General features: G+C 44.7%; 2 protein-coding genes across 6 annotated transcripts in view; one reads left to right on the top strand and one right to left on the bottom strand.

Moving 5' to 3' along the window:
* Positions 1-7625: 7625 nt before the first annotated feature.
* Positions 7626-20191, top strand: part of SMARCD3 (SWI/SNF related, matrix associated, actin dependent regulator of chromatin, subfamily d, member 3) — an 89959-nt gene continuing 77393 nt past the window's right edge. The window contains exons 1-2 of one of the 5 annotated variants that reach the window (XM_030491406.1): positions 7626-7669; positions 11192-11385. The gene's annotated coding sequence lies outside the window, so the exon portion shown is untranslated. Of the gene's footprint in view, positions 7670-7788; positions 7981-8483; positions 9897-11191; positions 11386-20191 lie in introns of those variants that run through there. The other 4 variants (XM_030491385.1, XM_032920366.1, XM_030491375.1 and 1 more) reach the window with 4 other exon arrangements.
* LOC115605743 (nascent polypeptide-associated complex subunit alpha, muscle-specific form-like) lies at positions 7838-8965 on the bottom strand. The gene has a single exon (XM_030480649.1). It carries the CDS (start codon positions 8963-8965, stop codon positions 7838-7840), a length of 1128 nt encoding a protein of 375 aa, XP_030336509.1.

Raw genomic sequence — 20191 nt, 5'->3', positions numbered from 1 at the left:
TAAAGTGGTGAGCCTGTGCAACTGTTCTAAGGGACAGAAAATTCCTCAGTGATGCCATATCTTTTTTTATTGTGTTCATGGCTCTACACAACTTCACTAGGCAGGCTTGGGATCTGGTGGTTTCTATCAGGTACAGACACCTGCTTGCCACATGCATCTTAGTAGAAGCAGGCAACTGTTTGCTTATTCTCAGGGGCTGTTATTTCAAATTGATGTCTGTGTTTTCATTTATGTAATTATTAAATGGATAAAAAGCTCTCTTTTAATGACCAGGTATGGGTTTTCAGTATGCTTCTACAGAAACAGGTTCTTGGCCAAATGTCACTTGTTATATTTGATTATTTGAGGGAAAGCTTGGTAAAAGTTTGTAGATAACAAAGGTTAACCAGGTGGGAGAAAACGAGGACGGGTCTGTTATGCAGAACGATTTGGACATAAGATGTACTTACTCATAAAACAGGTAACTGCAAAATTATTTATCTAGCAAGTAAGCAAACGGGTCATGGTTTAGATTTCCCTATTCCGTATCACAGAGAAGGGACGTCGGGAGTTTGTATAATTCAATCCCACCCCTGCACAAAGGGTCAGCTAGAGCAGGTTGCTCAGGCCTGTGTCTGGTTGCATTTTAAGTATCTTGCTCTTCCGGCAATCTGTTCCAGTGTGTAGTAACTTCTAGAGCCAAAAAGCTCTTTCTCGTGTTTAAATGAAATTTCTTGCATTTCAGTTTGTGCCCATTGCCTTGCCAGGTCACTGGACACCACTGAGAAGCATCTGTTTCTGTCTTCTTTATCTCTCCCACTGATAATTTATATATATGGATATGAGTCGTGCTGGGCCTGTTCTCTAGGCTGAAAAATTCCAGCTCTCACAGCCTTGCCTGTTAGGACAGACATTCCAATTACTTAACCATCTTCACACCCCTTCACTGGACTTGCTCCAGTATGTCTGTGTCTGTCTTGTACTGGGGAGCCCAGAACTGGACATAGCACTCCAGGTGTGTCTCCCCAGAGCTGCGTAGAGGAGGTAGATTGCTGCCCTTGACCTACTGGCATCAATTCTAATGCAGCCCAAGATGCTGCTGGCTTATGTTTAACTTGTTACCATCAGGACCCCATCCATATCTTTACTGCCAAGCTTTCAGTTTTCCAGCTGCTGCTTTACAGCCAGTGTTGTAGAAATCAAAGGCCAAAGCCCTCGTGAACTTGTGAATTTCAGTGTGATGAGCCAGTGAGTGTGACTAACCTCAATCATGGCTGCATAAGCACTCTTTAAGGAAAGAGATTGTATTTGCTATACTCATGAAGAGTATGAGGTGGAGGTCTGGTGTCAGGATCAAAAGAGATGCTGCAAGATTAAAAAAGCTGCAAAAGAAGTATTCAAAATCTGAAGTGTTGCTTCAAAATGAGTAGAAATCTCAGATTGGTTTATTAGAAAATACTGTCTTGGTTACATTTACATAGGAAGAAGTCAGGTCTCTGCTGAACATCTCCCTGAGATTTATGCTTGTTGCTAAGCAAACCTTCAAGGAGTGAGAAAAAGAGACACTTTTTCTTGTTATGAGTGGTGGTTTTGCATGAGGAGGTGCTGATCCGTTATGATCCCAGTAAGAAAGGCACTCAGATTGTGTAAGGTATCATTTAAAATATGATGTATTAGAGTTAACACTATAAAGAGAGAATAGCATAGATAATCTTTTATCCTTCAGATGCAGGGAACCCCAAATGGTGTAGCACTGAATGGGCTTCTGGTCCACACACAGCACACGATGCTGTCTGCAGATTCTCCCATTTTGGCTACTAGAGTTATTACAAAACAACTCTATTCATCATTTCTACTATCAGGTTGTCTGCATAATAATTTCTTGCATCACTTTTAGGCAAAGGCAAGGCCACACAGGTGGCCTAATTGCCAGTATGGACTGAGAGCTGCCTGTAGGTGCTTCTGTTACAACAAACTGGCGGAGGGATCCCTGTAGGCAAGGGATTTGTGTGGCAAACACAGGCCGTAATGTCACACTGTGTGAGCAGCACACCCCAAGCCTGTGTACACTCAGATTAACTGTGATGTGGGTCACCGACTCCCCGGTATACTGTGTCTGTTTTCCAGGATCACTACAATAACAGAGATGGACAGTGTAAGAAACCCCGCTGCTGCTTGCCTTGCTGATGGTATGTTTGTCTTCCTGCACACGAAAGAGATTCTGATTCATGAAATGCCTGATGGTGTCAGAGAGGATGCATAGCTTGTAAATGCAAGTTTCAATATGGTGTAATATCCAAGGAGAATTCCCTGAGTTATTGTCCACGTACTTGGAAGGACTACCAGTAGTCACTGGATGCTGTAGGGAACTATGTAAGCAAAGCAAGCAGTCTGATACGATGCATGGGGGTAAAACAGGTCTCACGTGAAAGAATAAGAATTGGAAAAGATGCGGTAAGTTAATTGTCAGGAGATTTCTGGTGATGAAACTGAGAGCTGTAGGGAATGTAGCAGTTGGGGATATCTGTTAAAGTAAAATAAGCTGCTACAAAGAAAGTCTTAAAATTGCATAGGGCAAGCTAGAGTTATTAGTGAGTCCTCAGTAGAGAAGAAAGAGAATCATGGGAAACAGGATAGTGAGATTTGATTTACTGTCATTTAAACAAAACAAAGATGTAAACCAAAAAATTGGAATGTATCGTTGTTTGTTAAGTCACTGCCCATGCCAGTACATATGAGACAATGACGCAATACTACACAGAACCTGAAACTCTTAAGGGCAACTAGTATCTTGGGGGAAAACTGAGGGAAGCTGGAAGCTGATTTTTAAATTTATTTTGCTTTTTAAATCCATCTCTGAGGGAAAGGAAAGGCCAGCAAACTGCTGAGTCCATAAACTAAAGATTCATGTTAAGTTCTGATAAGAACTCTGCATTTCAAGGTGAGGTTAGGCTATACAATAGGAACAATTGTGTCTTACAGGCAGACAGGTTACCTTTCACAGTTACGCTCCAACTGGAATAGCCTGGGGGTAGTAAACTAGAAATGCAGTAAGGGAAGTGCTGTTGGATTAACTGATCTGGTGTTACACCAAACAAGAAAAATATTAATCTCTTTTTACAGATACCTAACATTAGACTATAAACAACTGAAACTAGAAATGGTAACTGACAAGAAATTTGGTGTAGTTGGCATGACTGCATAACTAATACTTGTCAAGATTGTACAGCAAGTAAGACTTAAGCCTTTGAAGTTACATGTTGAGTTAAAGGTGATTAGACAGCCATTACAGTCCTGAGAAACCATTTGATTTAATGCAATGCTTTAACTATTAAATAGGAAGTTATACAGCAGCAAACAAATCATGTGAGTTAAGAACTCAAATAAGAGGCAATTGTTGGATTTGGGCACTTCTACTTAGGTCCTAAGGGGACAGTTCTCCAACCAGTGTTGTTTGACACTTAATTGATGATTTGGAAACAAATGTGAGATCTCTACTGGTAAAATCTGCAGATGATGTAAAAAATGAGTGCTGCAAAAACCAGTCGTAAAGATAGGATAACAATGGAGAAGACTCTGTAAGGCTGTTCGGGTAGATTTTGTCTTAAAGCAGTCAAGGGCAGATTTACATGCTTGGGGAAAATGAAGGCATGTCACTCCTCCAGAGAGGACTGTACCAAAAAAAAAACCTGAACAAAAAACCCAACCCCAAATGGTTAAGTCTGGAAAGAAATTGAGTGTATTAATGTGCAAGCAGCTTAATTTGTTTAGGAACCACTATTTTAGACACTAAAATACACAGCTATCCCAGCCTGTAAAGTTTGCAGTTTAAGACATGATAAAACAGATCTATACAGGTAGACAGTCTGGGGGTAACAGATGCTGTTGATGTGAGACAGTAATAATGCCTCTGGTGGCACAGCCCTTTTTTTAAGGCTTGAAGGGAACAGAGAGGGGGGAAAAAAAAGAATACACAACAACTTCACAAAATTTCTCTGAAGATTGGAAGAAATATTTTGCAATGAGAGATGCAGAACTTCTGTAGCGATAAGACAAAGGGTAATGGCTTTAGACTGGCTTTAATAGCTTTAAACTAAAAGCGGGTAAATTCAGACTAGATGTAAGGAAGGCATTTTTTTACAATAAGGGTGGGTGAAACTCTTAAACAGGTTGCTCAGAGAGGTGGTAGATGCCCCATCCCTGGAAACTTTGAAGGTCAGGCTGGATGGGACTCTGGGCAACCTGGTGTAGTTGAAGATGCCCCTGCTCATCGCAGGGTACTTGGACTAGATGACCTTTAAAGGTCCCCTCCAACCCAAACCTTGCTATGATTGTAGGATTCTATGAACTCTCCTTACTAAGAAGGTTGTGAGGTGATCTGATTAGAGCGTTGGTATAGTACCTTGGCTGAGTAAAAATGCTGGTTACTAAAGAGGTTTTTGATTGTCTAAGGGTAAGGCACAATAACACCACCTCCAAATCTAACAGCTTTAAACTGCAACAGATAATTCCAACTAAAAACAGGCATACGCTTTTAGTGATGAAAATTATTAGCAAATGAAATTACAGAGTGGTAGCTTTTCCAGTATGTTACAATTTACTCAGCTTGTGCAACAGATTTCATTGGAGGCTCATGTGAAATTACTTGCCATATATAAGTGAGCAGAATTAATGGTCCTTCATGGCCTTAAATGTCATGAGTGTGAATATATAGTGGATGAAAGTTGCAAAAGAGAAATCCATCAAAGGCTATTAAATACAAAGCCAACACCTCTGTCACAGTGTCTGAATCACAAATCGCTATGAGCTAGGAAAGCATCCGGGGAGGTAGCACTGTATGTTTACCCTTTTTGTATGATGTTTTCTACGTGTTCACTGTTGGCCACTGTCAGGTAAATGAGTCGGGTGTACTTAGGATTTTACTCTGTACCACCATCATTGTGGCATTATCTGCAAAAAAGGACCAGATCTTTTTCAAGGATATGCTTTAGTTCAGCCAGAAGTTGTAAACTGTGTGAGGCCCATGGGGTTCATGGACTACAGTAGGGTCATGGATTGGCCAGGAAGATAAATTACCACAATTGTCATCTTTGACCTTGTAGAACTAAGAAATGCATACCCTCAGCAGGTGTCTGTTGTGCCTCCAGCTGTGCTTACCCTGTCATGCTCCAGGTGCATGTACTTTTGTGTACGCTTTACTTTCTTTGAGCTCCACGTCCTTGGATATGTTTCTTCTTTGTCTTCAGTTGTGGTATGGGTATGTGGGGTGGGTAACTTGCTCCACTGGATTTCCTAGACAAGGTTACTTATCGTGTTGGAATAGTCTTTGCAGATCCAAGGGAAAAATGTACAGTATGTGTTACAAACAGAGGAAGCTTTTGTCCCAGCTGCATTTTTAACTTCAAGAAACCAGTGAAAAAAACTCAAAATCTTCTCACCTACAAAGGAGCTGCCACTCTATCCCTAACTAAAATGTATACTCAAAAAAAAAAAATCAAACACAAAAACCCAAACAAAATGCAGATGTTGTAAACTCAGGTATTGTATCTGATCATGGTATCCACCAATCTTCTCCAAGACTGGAATAAAAATGATGTGACTCTCCTGTGTGAGGGGGGTGTGCAGCCTATCTGGGCAACCTGCACGGGCTGGCTTGCCCCTCCTCCCTTGGCAGTGCTAAGCAGCTTAGTTGTGTCTGTGCAGTCCCTAGGATGGCTGCGCTTATCTCAACCACAGCTGACAGGAAGCTGAATTTTCTCCCTCCAAAGTGGTTCACAGCTAATTGATAAGCACTTTGGAGAGTGCAAGACAATCCCTTGCAGATGCTCTAGTCCGTTCCACAGAGAAGTTTTGGAGTTGCTATTTGTCAGATCAGATGACCAGATACAGAGTACGATATAATCTCATCAACAGGTTCACATTTCCCTAGGAAAAGCAAGGGATTCTTGCTCAGCAGACTCCTTCATTCTTAACTCCAGCATGAAGACTTCAGAGAAACTTGCTCTCATCTACCTGGTCTTAAGCATTTCCTTCTCACACATCCATCACAAAGCATATGTTACAATACTGCAGAATGGGTGGGGTGCAGGCTGGTACCTTCATCTCCTGCCAGGAGTCCTAGCCTAAGCTGCTACAGAAGGTGCTTTCTGGCAACACTATCTCAGGGCTTGCCCCTCACAGTAAGGACACCTTACTGTGAGGGGCAGTAAGTGGCTGAGTCACCTTAGCCACCAAGACAGTCACCCTCTCTTCCTTTCCTCTTTCAGATTGTCTTTGCTAGCACGTTATCTTCTCAACATGCACGCTAAAGCATTTCTTCCAGGATGCTCAAAGGTGACAGTTTCTGGATTACAGGTAACACAAGAACTTGTTTTCCATTTACAACAGTGTTTTTCTAGTGCAAGTAGTTGTGGAAAAAAAAGCTTGAAAATGCAACACACATGAAAAATGCAGGCTGAAAAAACTGAAATAACATAAATATATAGCCCCCATTTAAAAATACCCAGTGAGACATAAATCTACCTCATAACCTTTACCAGATTTTACTTCAGCTTTTAGACTTACACCCTTTTGGAACACTTGGGAATTGGCAAAATTGCTTGGCTTCTGCTCATAGAATCACAGAATCAACTAGGTTGGAAAAGACTTTCAAGATCATAAAGTCCAACCATTACCCCAGGGCTGCCAAGTCCAGCACTAACCCATGTCACTAAGGGCCTCATCTACACAGTTTTTGAACACAATATCGAGTCTAAACCTCCTTTGGAGCAGCTTGAGGCTGTTTCCTCTTGTCCTATCACTTGTTACTTAGGAGATCAGCCAGCTCCTCAATACAACCTCCTTTCAGGTAGTTGTAGAGAGCGATAAGGTTCCCCTGAGTCTTCTCCAGACTAAACCACCCCAGCTGCCCCTCATAAGACTTGTGCTTATCTGATACTCCTTTTCAGCTGAGTTGTTTCCTTTAACTGCTTTCTCACAGCTCCTTGGAGCATCACTTAGAGTTATTTGCTTCCAGTGCTGATCCTGTACAACCCCCATCCTCATCTCTCATTGTTTGCAGTGCTCCTTCAACTTAGGTCAGACTCCCTTCAGTGCTTCTTCAAGTTATTATTTGAAAGTATACTTCATAAGTATCTTCCACTGGATATTCATGAAATATTTTTCTTTTCTCATTACAACTGTCACAGCAAAACCCACCATCCGCCGAGCCCTGCATCCTCATCCTCCCAGGAGTTTCTAGCTCCTTAAGAGAAGGGCGTGCAAAAGAACATGCAAATACAGGATAGTAACTCCGGGTATAGGCCAGGTTTGAATTTGAAATAACACACACGTTTCAGAGCTCCCCCCCGCCCCCCGTTCACTGCCGGTACACTGGCATTGTTGTTCACATCACCACCGAAACTCTCATGGTCTGTTAGTAAATCCCGGCCGCAGCGCCCCGCGGCACCGGGCGGCCACGCTCCGGAATACGCCCTCGAGTTGTGCTACGAGCCAGGGCGCTGTCCGGGGCCCTCCCGGTACCGCCGCCACCGCGCCGGCATCACCCCGCCGCCAGGTGGGGCCGCGGGCGGTCGCTACGGCCCAACGGCGGCCTGGGCGTGGGCTCTGTGGCGGAGCCCGACCCGCCGGGCCGGCCAGAGCGGGGCCTGGGCGGCTGCCGGGACGGATGGCGGCGCACGGAGGCGCTGTGGTGCGCGCGGAGGCTGTGGTAGTGAAGGGGGCTGTGGCGGCGGGTGAGGGGAGCTGTGGCGGCAGGGGGCGGTGGTGAGTGGGGGGGGGGTGCTAGTGGTTAAGGGGCGCTCTGGAGGCGGGGGGCTGTGGCGGCGGGCTTGGGGAGCTGTGGTAGCGAAGGGATGCTCTAGCAGCGGGTGAGGGGCGCTGGGGCGGCGCGGCGGCCTCTGGCGGTGCGTCGGAGCGCTGGGGCGGCGGTGAGTGAGCGGAGCTGTGGTGGTGAGGGGCGCTCTGGCAAGCGAGGGGCTGTGGCGGGCGAGGGTCGCTCTGGTAAGGGGGCTGTGGCGGTGAGGGGCGCTTTGGCGCTGGGGCTCGGTAGCGGCAGGGAGCTGGGGGCCGTAGCGGCGGGAACGGACTGCGGCGGCGACGCTGTGGCAGCGGACCCGCAGCCTGTCCAACGCTCTCCCGAGGCTGCCGCGGAAACCGCGGGCGAGCGGGAGCGAGCTTCCCAGCGGCAGCAGGGCTGGGGCGGCCCGCGGGGCTGGAAGGGTCTGGGCGCTGCCCCCGCCCGTCCGCGGGAGGAGCTCCGCGCCGCGCCGCCCCCGCAGGGCTGGGAAGCGGGCGCGGGGACCGCGGGTACACGGTCCACCTGTCGCCGAAGGAGCGGTAAAGCGCTGCAGGGTCGGAGGAGCGATCGCTCCCGCACCGGGACCCTCTCCCCTAGCAGTGAGGGCGCTGTGCGTCGCCCGTCCCGATCCCGCGCTGCCACCGCTGCTGCGCGGGCGGCGAACGACGCGCACTTTGCAGACGGTCCCTGCGCCGCTCTCCGCAGAGCCGCGCAGGCGCCCCGCGCCCGGCGCTGGGACGGCGGCCGCGGTGCGAGCGGGAGAGCGGCGCGGCGGGGAGGAGCATGGACGGGACGGTGAGCCTTGCCCCTGGTCCCGCCGCCCCCCGCCCCGGGCTGCCGTCCGGCTCGACCCCGCGGCAGCACTTGCCATGGCTCCGCCCTGGGCACCTGCCGGAGCTCTGGCTGCGGGACACCTCCGCCCGGGCACTGCACCCCGCCAGCAGCATCCCCGGGTCGGGCACGGACACCGGGCACTGGCGGTGCTCCCGCCCCGGCACTGCTCACAGGGCACGCCTGGCCGGAAGACTCAGAGTCCGGGCAGCGGACCCTGCGCCGCCGCTGTGCCGCACGGCTCCTCCGCGGAGCCGGGGGCTGGAACACTCGCGCCGCTTTCTCCGTGCTTCCCTTCGGGCTCGGCGTTGCGCCGAGCAGCTGCCTACCTGGGCCCCGCCGGTTGTCCCAGGGCATGCCCCCGCATCCTCGGCAAAGCTGTGGTGGCTTCGCTGCCTCGCAGGGACCCACCTGGCTTGGAGAGGCAGGCAGAGAGGGGAAGCCTAATACCCATTTACCACTCCCAAATGCGGGTTGCAAGCCCCCGCGGGAGGCTTTCCCTCAGCAGGGACTGACTTTGCCAGGGGAGGCACCACCACTCGTCTGGAATTGCCCAGCTGGCCCTTGTATGGGCTTCTGGAGACAAGGGTTCTCAACACCCTGTCTCCTGGAGACACTCCACACCCCAGTGCTGTTCTGCAACTGACAGCTGTCTCCAGTGCTCCAGAACAACCAGTCTTCATGCGGGAGATAGCACCTTTTGAGAGCATTTGTCTTGCTGCCTCTAAGCTGCCCCTCAGCTCAGTTTTCAGAGGCAGATACAGAGTCCCAGGTACTCTCTCAGGGCAAACTGATCTCTATCTGTAGGATATTAATGGTCTGCATGGCCTTCCAGAAGATCTTGACTTCCCCCACAGGCAAACCACCTCACTTTGGCAGCAGGAGCTTGCTGTTGGGGATTGCTGTTCCCTGGGGCCTGAAACTCCTCCGTTTCCTCTATCAGCATGGCCTGTGGAGGGACTCTGCGTGCAAGTTGCTGCTGGGAAAGACTGAGTTAGAAATTAAACGGGGAACTGAGAAGAAAGCAAGTTCAGCATGATCTGGGGGTGTGTTCGTACAGTATCCTTGCCTAGCACTGTCAGCACTGTCCGTCTTGGAGAGACTGGCTTCATACTACTGCCCATCCAGGGGAGTCGTGCAGCTTCTGAAAATAACTAGTTCCTTGTTGCTGTTTACCTGCTGTTTACTGTGGGAACACCACCATGAAGAGCCAGCCCATCTTTCCTGGCAGAATGCCGTGCCCTCTGTAAGGAAGAAGCTTGCAGCCTAGCCTTACCCCTTCAGAAGGGTGAGATTCCCAACACTGTCAGCCTCTGGTTGCCTCCTTTTCTGCAGTGCTGCAGTGGTGTTCCTTTCTGTACCTTGTGCACTCCCCTGGCCCCCCCTTCTTACTCCTGCCTCCACTGCTGTGTTCTGCCTCAGCCACTGCTTTCCTGGAATCTATCCTTCCTTGACTTCAGCTCTATTTTAGCACAATTCACCATGATCTTCTTTATGCCCTTTGTCCTTCCCTTGTTTTGACCCTGCTGGACCTAGAGCCTTGTTACTATCCCTAATGGAGTTGTCTGCTCTCATGCTTTCATTCTTCAAAGTGCCGGTCACTGGCACTGCCTAGGCTAGCACTGTGATGTTTTTTTGACTATCCATTCTTTGAGCAGTTGCTTCTGACTGCATGAGTAGGTATGAGCTTACGCCCGTGAATGCTATGAGTGCTGGTGTTCACATCTGTTCTGCTGTAATGCTTCTTTTCTTCTTCAACTGCAGTACAGAGCTGTCAGAAGCAGCAGTGCTTTGTATACAGGTGCAGCTGGCTCAGCTGTTCCCAAGGAGCAGCTCCCTTTTCCTTCTTACCCTTTCTCATCTTCTATGGGACCTGTCATGAATATGCAGGCACTGAAGGTGGCTGCCTATACCCTAAATCTGTGGGATCATTAGTTCTCCCAGCTTGCAACGCTCTCACCATCGTACTAGGGCAGCTGATAATGCCTCCTGAAATGCTGGAGTACTCTGATAGCCTTTAAATATTTGATTTTTGAAGAATGAAAGCAAGCTGACTCAGTTAAAGTTCCTGAACTGGTCTGCTTTCCCAGGGGTTACCAGATATGTCTGATGGCAAAAACATAACTGAGAACATCTGTGTAAGAAGATAGCCCTGCGTCTTGGTTAAGCCAGGCAAATTCCAGGGATCTCTTCCAATCTTAACTATCCTATGGTTGTTATTAGAGCATGCCTCAACATGTTGACAGGTTGTAGGCAAGTAGTGTACTTTCTTCATGTTTTTTCTAATCTCCCCAAATATAAGCTGGCTCCCATTTGTAGGTTGAATAGCCTGTAAGGATGGCCTAATGCCTGGGCAAAAGTACTGCCCTAGCAATGTGGACATGTATCTGTGTGCAGTTGCTTGAAGAGAAGTCCCTAGTCACTGTATAGTCGCATCTTTTCTTGCCTGCTTTTTCCCTCTTCTTTCTTTTTCCTTCAGTTGTGCTGCTTATGAAGTGTCACATGGGTTGGTGCTGTTCTAGGAAATTTTATTTATACTGTATGTTACTTCCCTCTCACTCAGTATGTACTTTCTCTTTTCAGAGCTGGGTCCAAATGCATCCTCGGCCTGCTGTCTTAGAGCTGTTCCTGCTTCAGGTCAATGAGACTATCTGCTGCTAATTCATCATGACATAATATGTGGTCTCCTGCCCCATCCTGTTGGATAAATTTCCTGCTTCCTCTTGGTCTGCACACATGTGACTCCGGGTGTTCATCAGCTACCTAGTCTGGTACAGGTAGGTTTTAGCCCTTTGAAAAATGACCTGTTCTAGGTGGGAAGAATGTGTCTGTGCTTTGTGTTGGGACTGGAAAATGTTTGCCTTTGGACATATGGGAAATGTTTTTTAGTGAAATAAATCCTGAACTGCCCACTTGCTGCTCTTGACCTAAGCTGGTCCTTTCACTGGCCAGCTGCTTCTGTGATAGTTTCTGCTAGTGCTGACAGGGAGGGTGCTGATTAGGCAGAGTAGACTGGCTTAGAGCAAATAATGCTAGAGAATGCAGTTGCTAAAAGCGAGCCTAATAGAGGAAAGAATGAAGAGTAGTGGTAGTAGCAGATATTCTTTGTGGTAATTCATTACTCCATTAGCTACAAGTAAATGTGATTAGTTTTTGTCAGATGGTTATTGATTTGTAGGGCTACCATGCTTCTCACAGCAGGTTTAAATTAGCATGGTTACTTCTTCCCAGCTGGCAGACTTCTGCAGTACCTGCTGTTGTTCGATATGTATTGGTCATCTCCATGGTAAGGTACTCAAATCTGCCACTCATATCTTTATTTTCTACTATTAGCTCAATTCCTCTTGTTGCTTCCACTGGTGAATATCCACCTGTATCCATCTATCTTCTTCCTGAGTCAGTACACAGTATGCCTGTAAGGGGCTTTGTTTTTCCCACAACTGGATCAGTTCCTTTTCACCTTTTACAGCCTGCACAGGTCACTTCACTGGTAGCACAAATTGTCTGGTAGAAAAATGTGTTCTCTTTTGCATTGGGAATAAACAGCCTAGCTTTTTTTTTTTTATTGTTATTATTTTTTTGTTTTAAGACACATTAGGCTTGTTTTGTCATCTGATTTGGCCCTTTAACAACCATATTGCCTAGCTTGCTGCAGTACAGTTGGGAGCTTTGCCCAGTGCTGCTACCTCTGGCTTTTTGATTCTGTGAGCTAGGGAAAGTGTGGTACTAGTCAACCAATCATAACATACATGAATTTAAGAACTGTGTTATGCTGAGGCAGACAAGTATCCTGTCTCTGACTAATAATGGGTATGTGAAAAAGGAATAGGAAGACGAGGCAAATGCTGAATAGTCTTTTATTTCTTTCACATACCTTTTAAGTTTTTGTAGTCATCTAATTATGGAGTCAGCATAATTTGTTTGGAATAAACAATGTTAGAAAATTCCCCACATTTGTAGGTCTGCTGTTTCAATGTTAAGTTATCTTCCTTGGAAGGAGTTGTTTCAGTTTTCTGTGATTATGTTTTCTGTCACTATTGTGTCCTTTTCTGTTCAGTTGAATGTTCTCTTGGGCTCAGTCCAGGGAGAACTATAGGGCCATTGACTTTGGTATGTTCTTAATGGTACTGGGTACCTGTATCCAGCTCGCAGCTGTTGGTGAGTAAGGGTGTGTCTTTTAGAAAGGTAGTTTGGTAGTTCTCCTCATTCAGGTTCCAAATGATAGAAGACTGTGGTATGAATGAGAGGTATTTGGCATAGGGAGAGCCTGGACAAAAAGGGCATGACTGAAGATGCTTGGCAAAAGAAATTAGAAGGAGAATAATAACCTGCTCATCAGGAAGTGCTTTTGTGATTTTTTTACTTGTGTTTGCACTTACGGATGGTGTTGGGTTCAAGATGACCACTGAATGCCAGGAAGCAAATGTGGCAAAAGGGTTTTTTTAGTCGATGTCTAGGAAAGTTTCTTTCCTTTTCAGTTCTGACACCCAACTCCATTTCTTTCTGTTCTTGTAAATACTGCATGCCATGCATGTTCTCTATGCTGACTAACTTGTTAATAAGCCTTTGATGTTAAAGTTAACGCAGAATAAACCCGCTAATGTATATTCCTGCAGAGAATCCACACCCCCCCCTCCTGGAATCAGAAGAATTTATGTATTAAAACTCCTTTAGCTTTTTGATGAAAGGCAAGGTGTTAAGTTCAACCTTCAGTACTTATCACTTGGAGTGCACTCTTCTTCCAGTACGGTATCGCCGCAAGTGGTTTTCGAACAGAGTGCTTGGGCTAATGCCTGGAATTTGCTGGTTTCCCGTTAAATTGAATAGCATTCTAGGAATTTAGCTTTTTCTGAAAGTTGTGGTTGGAGTAATTGAATGGTTCTTAATTTAAAATGTAAAGGATGAAGAGTTCTGGTATCATATCATGGGAGTTATCCAGGTTCTTAGTTTATACAGAAGTGTCCTAATTGCCTAGAAATGAGCAAATAACTACAATTTGCATGATTTTTCTTCTAGCTCACACACTTATTGCTGTGTTCTCCATGATGCTTTCATAATGCAGACAGTGGCTAGTAGGTCTTGTTCAGGAAATGTTACTCAGAGGTCATCAAGTGAGGTATGTCTGATTTTGATGAATTGACAGTCTGAGATGCCCTTGTCAAATGTTTCTGATACTCACTGGGTAAATATGAAAGTAACAGTGATATGGTCATTCTCGTACCTGGATGTATTGATAGCAGTGTGGCCTCAGTGCTGCAGAAGAGTCCCATGAATTTTTATAGAAAATTGTTTTGATTTTCTTTCTATTTTTTAAACCAATCTGTATTCATTGATTCCAGCATTTGAGAGACAAACGTTCCTTTATGGCCTTTGATAGTCCAATGGTCTTTTCTATTTTGTAGTCTTAACTGTAATGATGAGGTCTGTGTTTGGCTATGGTAGTTGTCCAAAGCTAGGGATAGAAGCATTTCTCTTTGAACATAATTATCACCATGTCTTAAATGAAAGCCCTTAGCAAGACTGAAGAATTTGCTTGCTCCAGGAATGTCAGTTTCAGTCTAATCAATGTTGTATCTTTCACTTTTTACCCCGAAATTCAGCACACTTATTCTCTGCTGTGAAAGAATTTTAATAATAATTTGTTTAAAGGCAGTTCAGCTCCTTTCAAGATCCTAAACTGCAGAGATGAAAACACAATTTAGAATCATATATTTCTAAATTTATGGGCACAGCTATTGCACTGAAGTGGGAAATCATATAAACTTAACTTTTGATAAGCATGTGGCCTTTGATTTGCAAATGTGCTTTTGATGATGCGAAAGAAATTTGATTTCATTTGGTGAAATTGCAAGGCCTAACAAGGCATAACATTCAAAATTTATGAATTCATGATTTTTAAAGATTTAAACCAGTCATTTTTCCCTGGCAAAATATGTTTGATTTATGGTAACTGCAGAATTTATAGTTAAAAGGTGATGTCTAGATGGAGAGCAAGAGCTGTATTTTCAGCTGTTAGGTCAGTGAAGAATGATTTTTTAAATGTTACTTATAGATAATTTCTTAAAGCTTTCTGTTTCCATGGTAGAGAGAGGACATATGGAAAGGTTACTTATGATTTTAGTTTATTTTTTTCTTCTTTGAGATCATAGGGATAACCACGGATAACTGAGCTGGCTGGTATGCTGATCAGACTCGATGTGGACAGTGGCCAATAGGAGTTAGTTGTAGGAGAAAGTACAAAGCTCATTCAGTGTGTGGTTTATGGACAGAATGGTTTGGGTTGGAAGGGACGTTCAAAGATCATCTATTCCTGTTCCAGTATCTCACTACCCTCATTGTAAAAAACACCAACAACAAAACAAAAAACCAACAAAAAAACTCTTGCTATGTCCAGTCTAAACCTACCCTCTTTCAGTTTAAAACTGTTGCCCCTTGTCCTGTCACTACAGGCCTTGGTAAAAAGTCTCTCCCCATCTTTCTTATAGCTTCCTTTAAGTATAGAAAGGCTGCAATAAGATCTCCCTGGAGCCTTTTCTTCTCCAGGCTGAACAACCTCAATTCTCTCATCTATTCTTCATAGGAGAGGTGTTACAACCTACTGGTAATTTTCATGGCTCTCCTCTGGACCTGCTCTAACAGGTCCATGTCTGTCTTGTACTGTGGGCCACAGAGCTGGATCCAGGTGGGGTTTCAGGAGAGCAGAGTAGAGAGGAAGAATCTCCTCGCTTTACCTGCTGGCCATGCTTCTTTTGATGCAGGCCAGAATACAACTGGCTTTCTGGGCTGCAAGCACACATTGCTAGCTCATGTCTAATTTTTCATCTACCAATATCCCCAAGTCTTTCTCCACAGAGCTGCTCTCAATCAGTTCACCCCCAGTCTGTATTGGTACTGGTGATTGCTCTGATCCAGGTGCAGGACCTTGCATTTGGTCTTGTTGAACTTCATGAGGTTCACATGGGTTCATTCCTCCAGCCTGTCGGAGTCCCTCTGAATAGCATCCCTTCCTTCTACCCTGTCAACTACACCACTCAGTTTGATCTCATCTGCAAATATGCTGAGGGTGAACTTAATCCCACTATCTATGGTATTAGTATCAGTCCCAGTATAGACCCCTGAGGGGCTCCACTTGATACTGATCTCTATTTGGACATTGAGCTGGCAGCTATTTAAAGACACTTTTCTTAGAGTACAAGAACTATCAATTCCCGCGTTCAAGAAATTAGGCAGGGAAGGCTGGAAACCAGTTTGGCTGAGTAAGGACAGCCTGGCTAAACTGAAACTCAAGAGGGAAATGTATAGGCAACGGAAGCAGGAAGACACATCCTGGGAAGAATACAGGGATACTGCCTAGGTCTGTAGGGGTGGAATCAGGAAAGCTAAGGCACAACTAAAGCTAAATTTGGCAAGGGACGTGAATAATAAAGGCTTCTACAGGTATGCTAGTCAGAGACAAGGGAGATAAAAGAAATTGTACTCCCCAATAAATGAGACAGGGAATCTGATGACAACTGACATGGAGAAGGCTGAAGTACTCAACTACTTTTCCCCCTCCTCTTGCTTTTCACTGGCAATTCTTTCTAGTCCCTGAATCTCAGGAACGAAGTCCCACCCATCATAGAATCCTAGAATGGTTTAGGTTGGAAGGAACCTTAAAGCTACAGGCAGGCACACCTTCCACTAGACCAGTTTGCTCAAAGCCCCATCCAACCTGGCCTTGAACACTGCCAGGGATGGGGCAGCCACAGCTTCTCCGGGCAACTTGTGCCAGTGCCTCACCACCCTCATATCTAATCTAAATCTCCCCTCTGTCAGTTTAAAGCTGTTTACCCCTTGTCCTATCCCTAGATGCCCCTCTCCAGCTTCCTTTTTGGCCCCTTTAGGCACTGGAAGCTGTTCTAAGGTCTCCCTGGAGCCTTCTCTTCTCCAGGCTGAACAAGCCTAGCTCTCTCAGCCTGTCTCCAGCCCTTGGAGCATCTTGGTAGCCTCCTCTGGATTCACTCCAACAGCTCCATGTCCTCCTTATGTTGTGGCCCCAAAGCTGGATGCAGGACTGCAGGTGGGGGTCTCACCAGAGCAGAGTAGAGGGTGAGAATCCCCTCCCTTGACCTGCCGGTCACAGTCCTTTTGATGCAGCCCAGCATATGGTTGACTTGCTGGGCTGCATGTGCATTGTAGAAAAAGACCAGGTTCTAGGCTGTCTGGGGAACCTGGACATACACAAGTCCATGAGACCTGATGAAATGCATGCCAGGGTCCTGAGGGAACTGGCTGATGGTAAATTCTGTCTCTCCCCAGTATTCTGTATTAATCAAAGAACATCCTGTGATCAAAGAGCCAAAGCCCTGGTGTCAGTCAGCCCCAGCCATAAAGCTGGGTGTTGATCTGCATGATCATAGTTGTTTACAGATTAATGGATCTTATGGCTAAAAGAGATTTTTGGATCACCTGACACCTGTATTTTACTCAACTTCAGTTTGTCCTTACCGTGAGGCTTATTCCTTCCAGACAAGCTGCAGTTTGGCTAGCTACTGAAGATTAAAAATGGAATATACTACCTGTAGAACCTCTATCAGTGTAGGGTTTAAGAGCTCAGACAGATATCTGATAAGAAGGGTTTGGGCAGATCAATACTGACTTGGGGCAAAGAAGGATTTGAAGAACTTCTAACGGCCATGCTAGCCCCTTTGATTCTGTAAATAACTTGTTTCTGATAGCTAGAGTGTTCTGAAGCAAGGGCTGAAGGTTACACCAGTGTCAGCTGGGTGTAAGTAGAAGAGAGTGTCATTGTAACTGTCAGGAGTGTGATCCCCCACCCTGCCCTGCTCCTAACTGACATGTGCTGTGTGGTAGTGATTTGTAGTGTAGTTTGTCTCATGGCAGCTTTTGTCCATTGGCTCTTGTTTTGCCTTTTTAAATTATTTTTTTTTTCTGTATTTAATTTAAAAGCTTTTTATCACTTGGGATTTTGTGAATGTTTGTACTTACATAGAATGTACTTAAACATCTTCATGTTCATCTCTCAACTTTGTGTTTAGTTCATTAAACATGTTGCATTATTTAAATCTTTCATGGACATTTTCCAGACTTCTGGATTGTGCTTGGTACTACTTTATTCAGTGTTCCAACATGGACATCTCTAGTGATTGAAGTATACGGAGAAAATCATCCTGCTGTCCCTGCTTCCTCCTCTTCATAAATTAAAGGGTTCCTTTGGCTCTCTTTGCCACAGTGTGGCACAGGTAATTCAGTTTGTTTTCCCACTGTGGCCCCCTTTTCAGATTTTCCACTTTTCAAGACACAGTCTTCTGCTTTGGGAGGATGACGCGCAGAGACAAAAACTTGCTAGTCAAGGGATAATGGAGGCAAAGACCAAAGTATATTTTCACTAATTGGTGAAACTACAGGCATAGCTTTGGAGAGAACAAATCTGAACTAGTGGAATCCCTGGGTCTTGGAGCTACTGGAGGTGGTGTCTGCAGCAGGACGAATAAATGTTCAGTTTCTGTAATGGAAAGAATGCCTTTTTGGTTCCCCATTGGTGTTCAGTGTATGATGAATGATTTCTAAAGAGGTAAATAACAAAGCAACAAAATTAGGCAATAACGTGACATTATTCAGTGCAGTAGAACCTAAGCCTGTCTTAAGATTGGGGAAGAGTGTTTAAAAACTGGGCGGTAATATAGCAAAATAAATGTAAGGTCATGAATTCATATGTAAAGTGTGTAGAGAAAATAAGCCTACCAATGTAGCCACATTGTTGTCAAAATTATCTCTTTTGGTTCAGGAAGGAATTCTTGGCATCTTTATAGACAGTTCTTTGCAAATATGAGCTTAACAGTAGCGATTAAAATGGAAAATTCTATACTGGATATTACAGGAAAAGAATTACCAAAACTGAAGTTAATGATATCATAATGTATAAATTGATGTTTCACCTGTGTCCTGGAAAGTGAATGCAGTTCTATATCCCTTAAGACACAGTGACTAGTAGAACTAGAAGAATTCTAGAGAAAGTGATGAGGCTAGTGAGAGGTGGAAAGATTTCTATCAGAGAAGGTGTGTGAGAATTCGTTAGAAAAATGATAGACAAAGATAACTGTGCTAGAGATCATCAGGCATCACAGAGTTACTAGTTATAGAACATACGGACACAATTTATAGAACATATGCACATGTGATGAAATTATCAGGCAACAGGCTTAAAACAAACACAAAGTTTTTGGTTTTGTTTTAGCTCATGTCAAATTAGATTGTAGCATTTATTACTAAATGATGTTTCAGCTCTCTACAGTATAGATGGGTTCAAACAAAGGTATTGGACAAATTCATTGCATGGCAGTCCAGGCTTAGGATGTTAGTAAACCATGGCTGTAAGAAACAGGAAGGTCATACAAGGGGAATATTACATATCTTGGTTTTTGCAATAGTGTTACAGCTATGATGCTCTACACATATAGTAAAAAAATAAAATTTAATGTACAGATGTACAGAAGTATGTTTATTAGAATACCCAGTATAGTTGTAAAAAAACCCCAAAGAAAAACAAAAAATACAAACAAACAAGAAAGGGGGGGTGGGGGGGGAGAAAACCAAACTGCAGGATATTTTAAAAATTTTATTTCTTGTAGTCTTTCATTGAGCATCTGGTCCAGTTGGCTGAGTGGACCTTTGGTCTGAGATCTGATGGTGTCAGAAATTGCTTTTTTGCCACAGTCTTTGTTAAAAGTCTGAGGATATTAAGTGATAAAGGCTTCTTTTAGTCCAGATGGCAGTCATTCTTGTTAAGCAACTTTAAAGGAAAAAAAACAGAGAAGTTGAATAATTTAGCTGCAACTCTCTTCCTCATCCTTGACTTTATTTCCTTCATGTATTAGCCCTCTGAACCATGGGCTTCCCATACCTATCCAAGTCTTTTGTACTGACTAAAATTGAATATAAAAATACTTTGTTCCTATTTATAGACTGTACTTTGGATGGGGGAAAAAAAGTGAAGATAGGAAGACTTTTATTTGAAAATCAATTTCACTGAAAGGCAGTAAAACTTCACAAGCCAAATCATGCTTTTCTTAGTAAGTCATGTAGTGGGTGTTCTGCATGGTGTGGATAGGTCCCTGGAAGCAGATGGTAAGTTTAGGGTTTTCTCTGAGTTTCATGCAAGGATGAAGGTGCTTTGGAGAGAAGCAGAACACATTATGTCTTGGATTATACCATCCGGTAGGCTTTAGTGATATGGGATGGGACAGTTTCCATTCTGGATTTACAGAATTGAGAGAAAAGCTTTAATAGGAGAGTTATGCTGCTGTGTGGTGAGTGTTGTGCATAACAGAGTCCCTTCACTTTTAATTTGAAAAACAAACCTAGCAAGTACCAAACAAAAACACTACTTAAGAGAAAATGAAACCCTCTGAAATCTATTGCTCAATACAGATGAAAAGAGTGGGAAATTCTCAAATATTTTAGCAAGAATCAATCTGCACTTAATGTTACTCTTGGCCTCCTTGGTGTTTAGATTGCATTGTTACCTAGGACTCATCTTTTCTTTCCTCTGCTTTCCCTCCTTGAACTGTTCTGTGGAGGCTT

The sequence above is a fragment of the Strigops habroptila genome, chromosome 1 (genome assembly GCF_004027225.2).
Source record: "Strigops habroptila isolate Jane chromosome 1, bStrHab1.2.pri, whole genome shotgun sequence".
NCBI lineage: Eukaryota > Metazoa > Chordata > Aves > Psittaciformes > Psittacidae > Strigops > Strigops habroptila.
Note: the sequence above shows the minus strand (reverse complement) of the source record. Positions and strands in the feature narration are given on the sequence as shown.

What these genes read in the sequence shown, in the direction of transcription:
- LOC115605743 (XM_030480649.1), bottom strand. Translation starts at nt 8,965, where the DNA reads ATGCCCTGGGACAACCGGCGGGGCCCAGGTAGGCAGCTGCTCGGCGCA.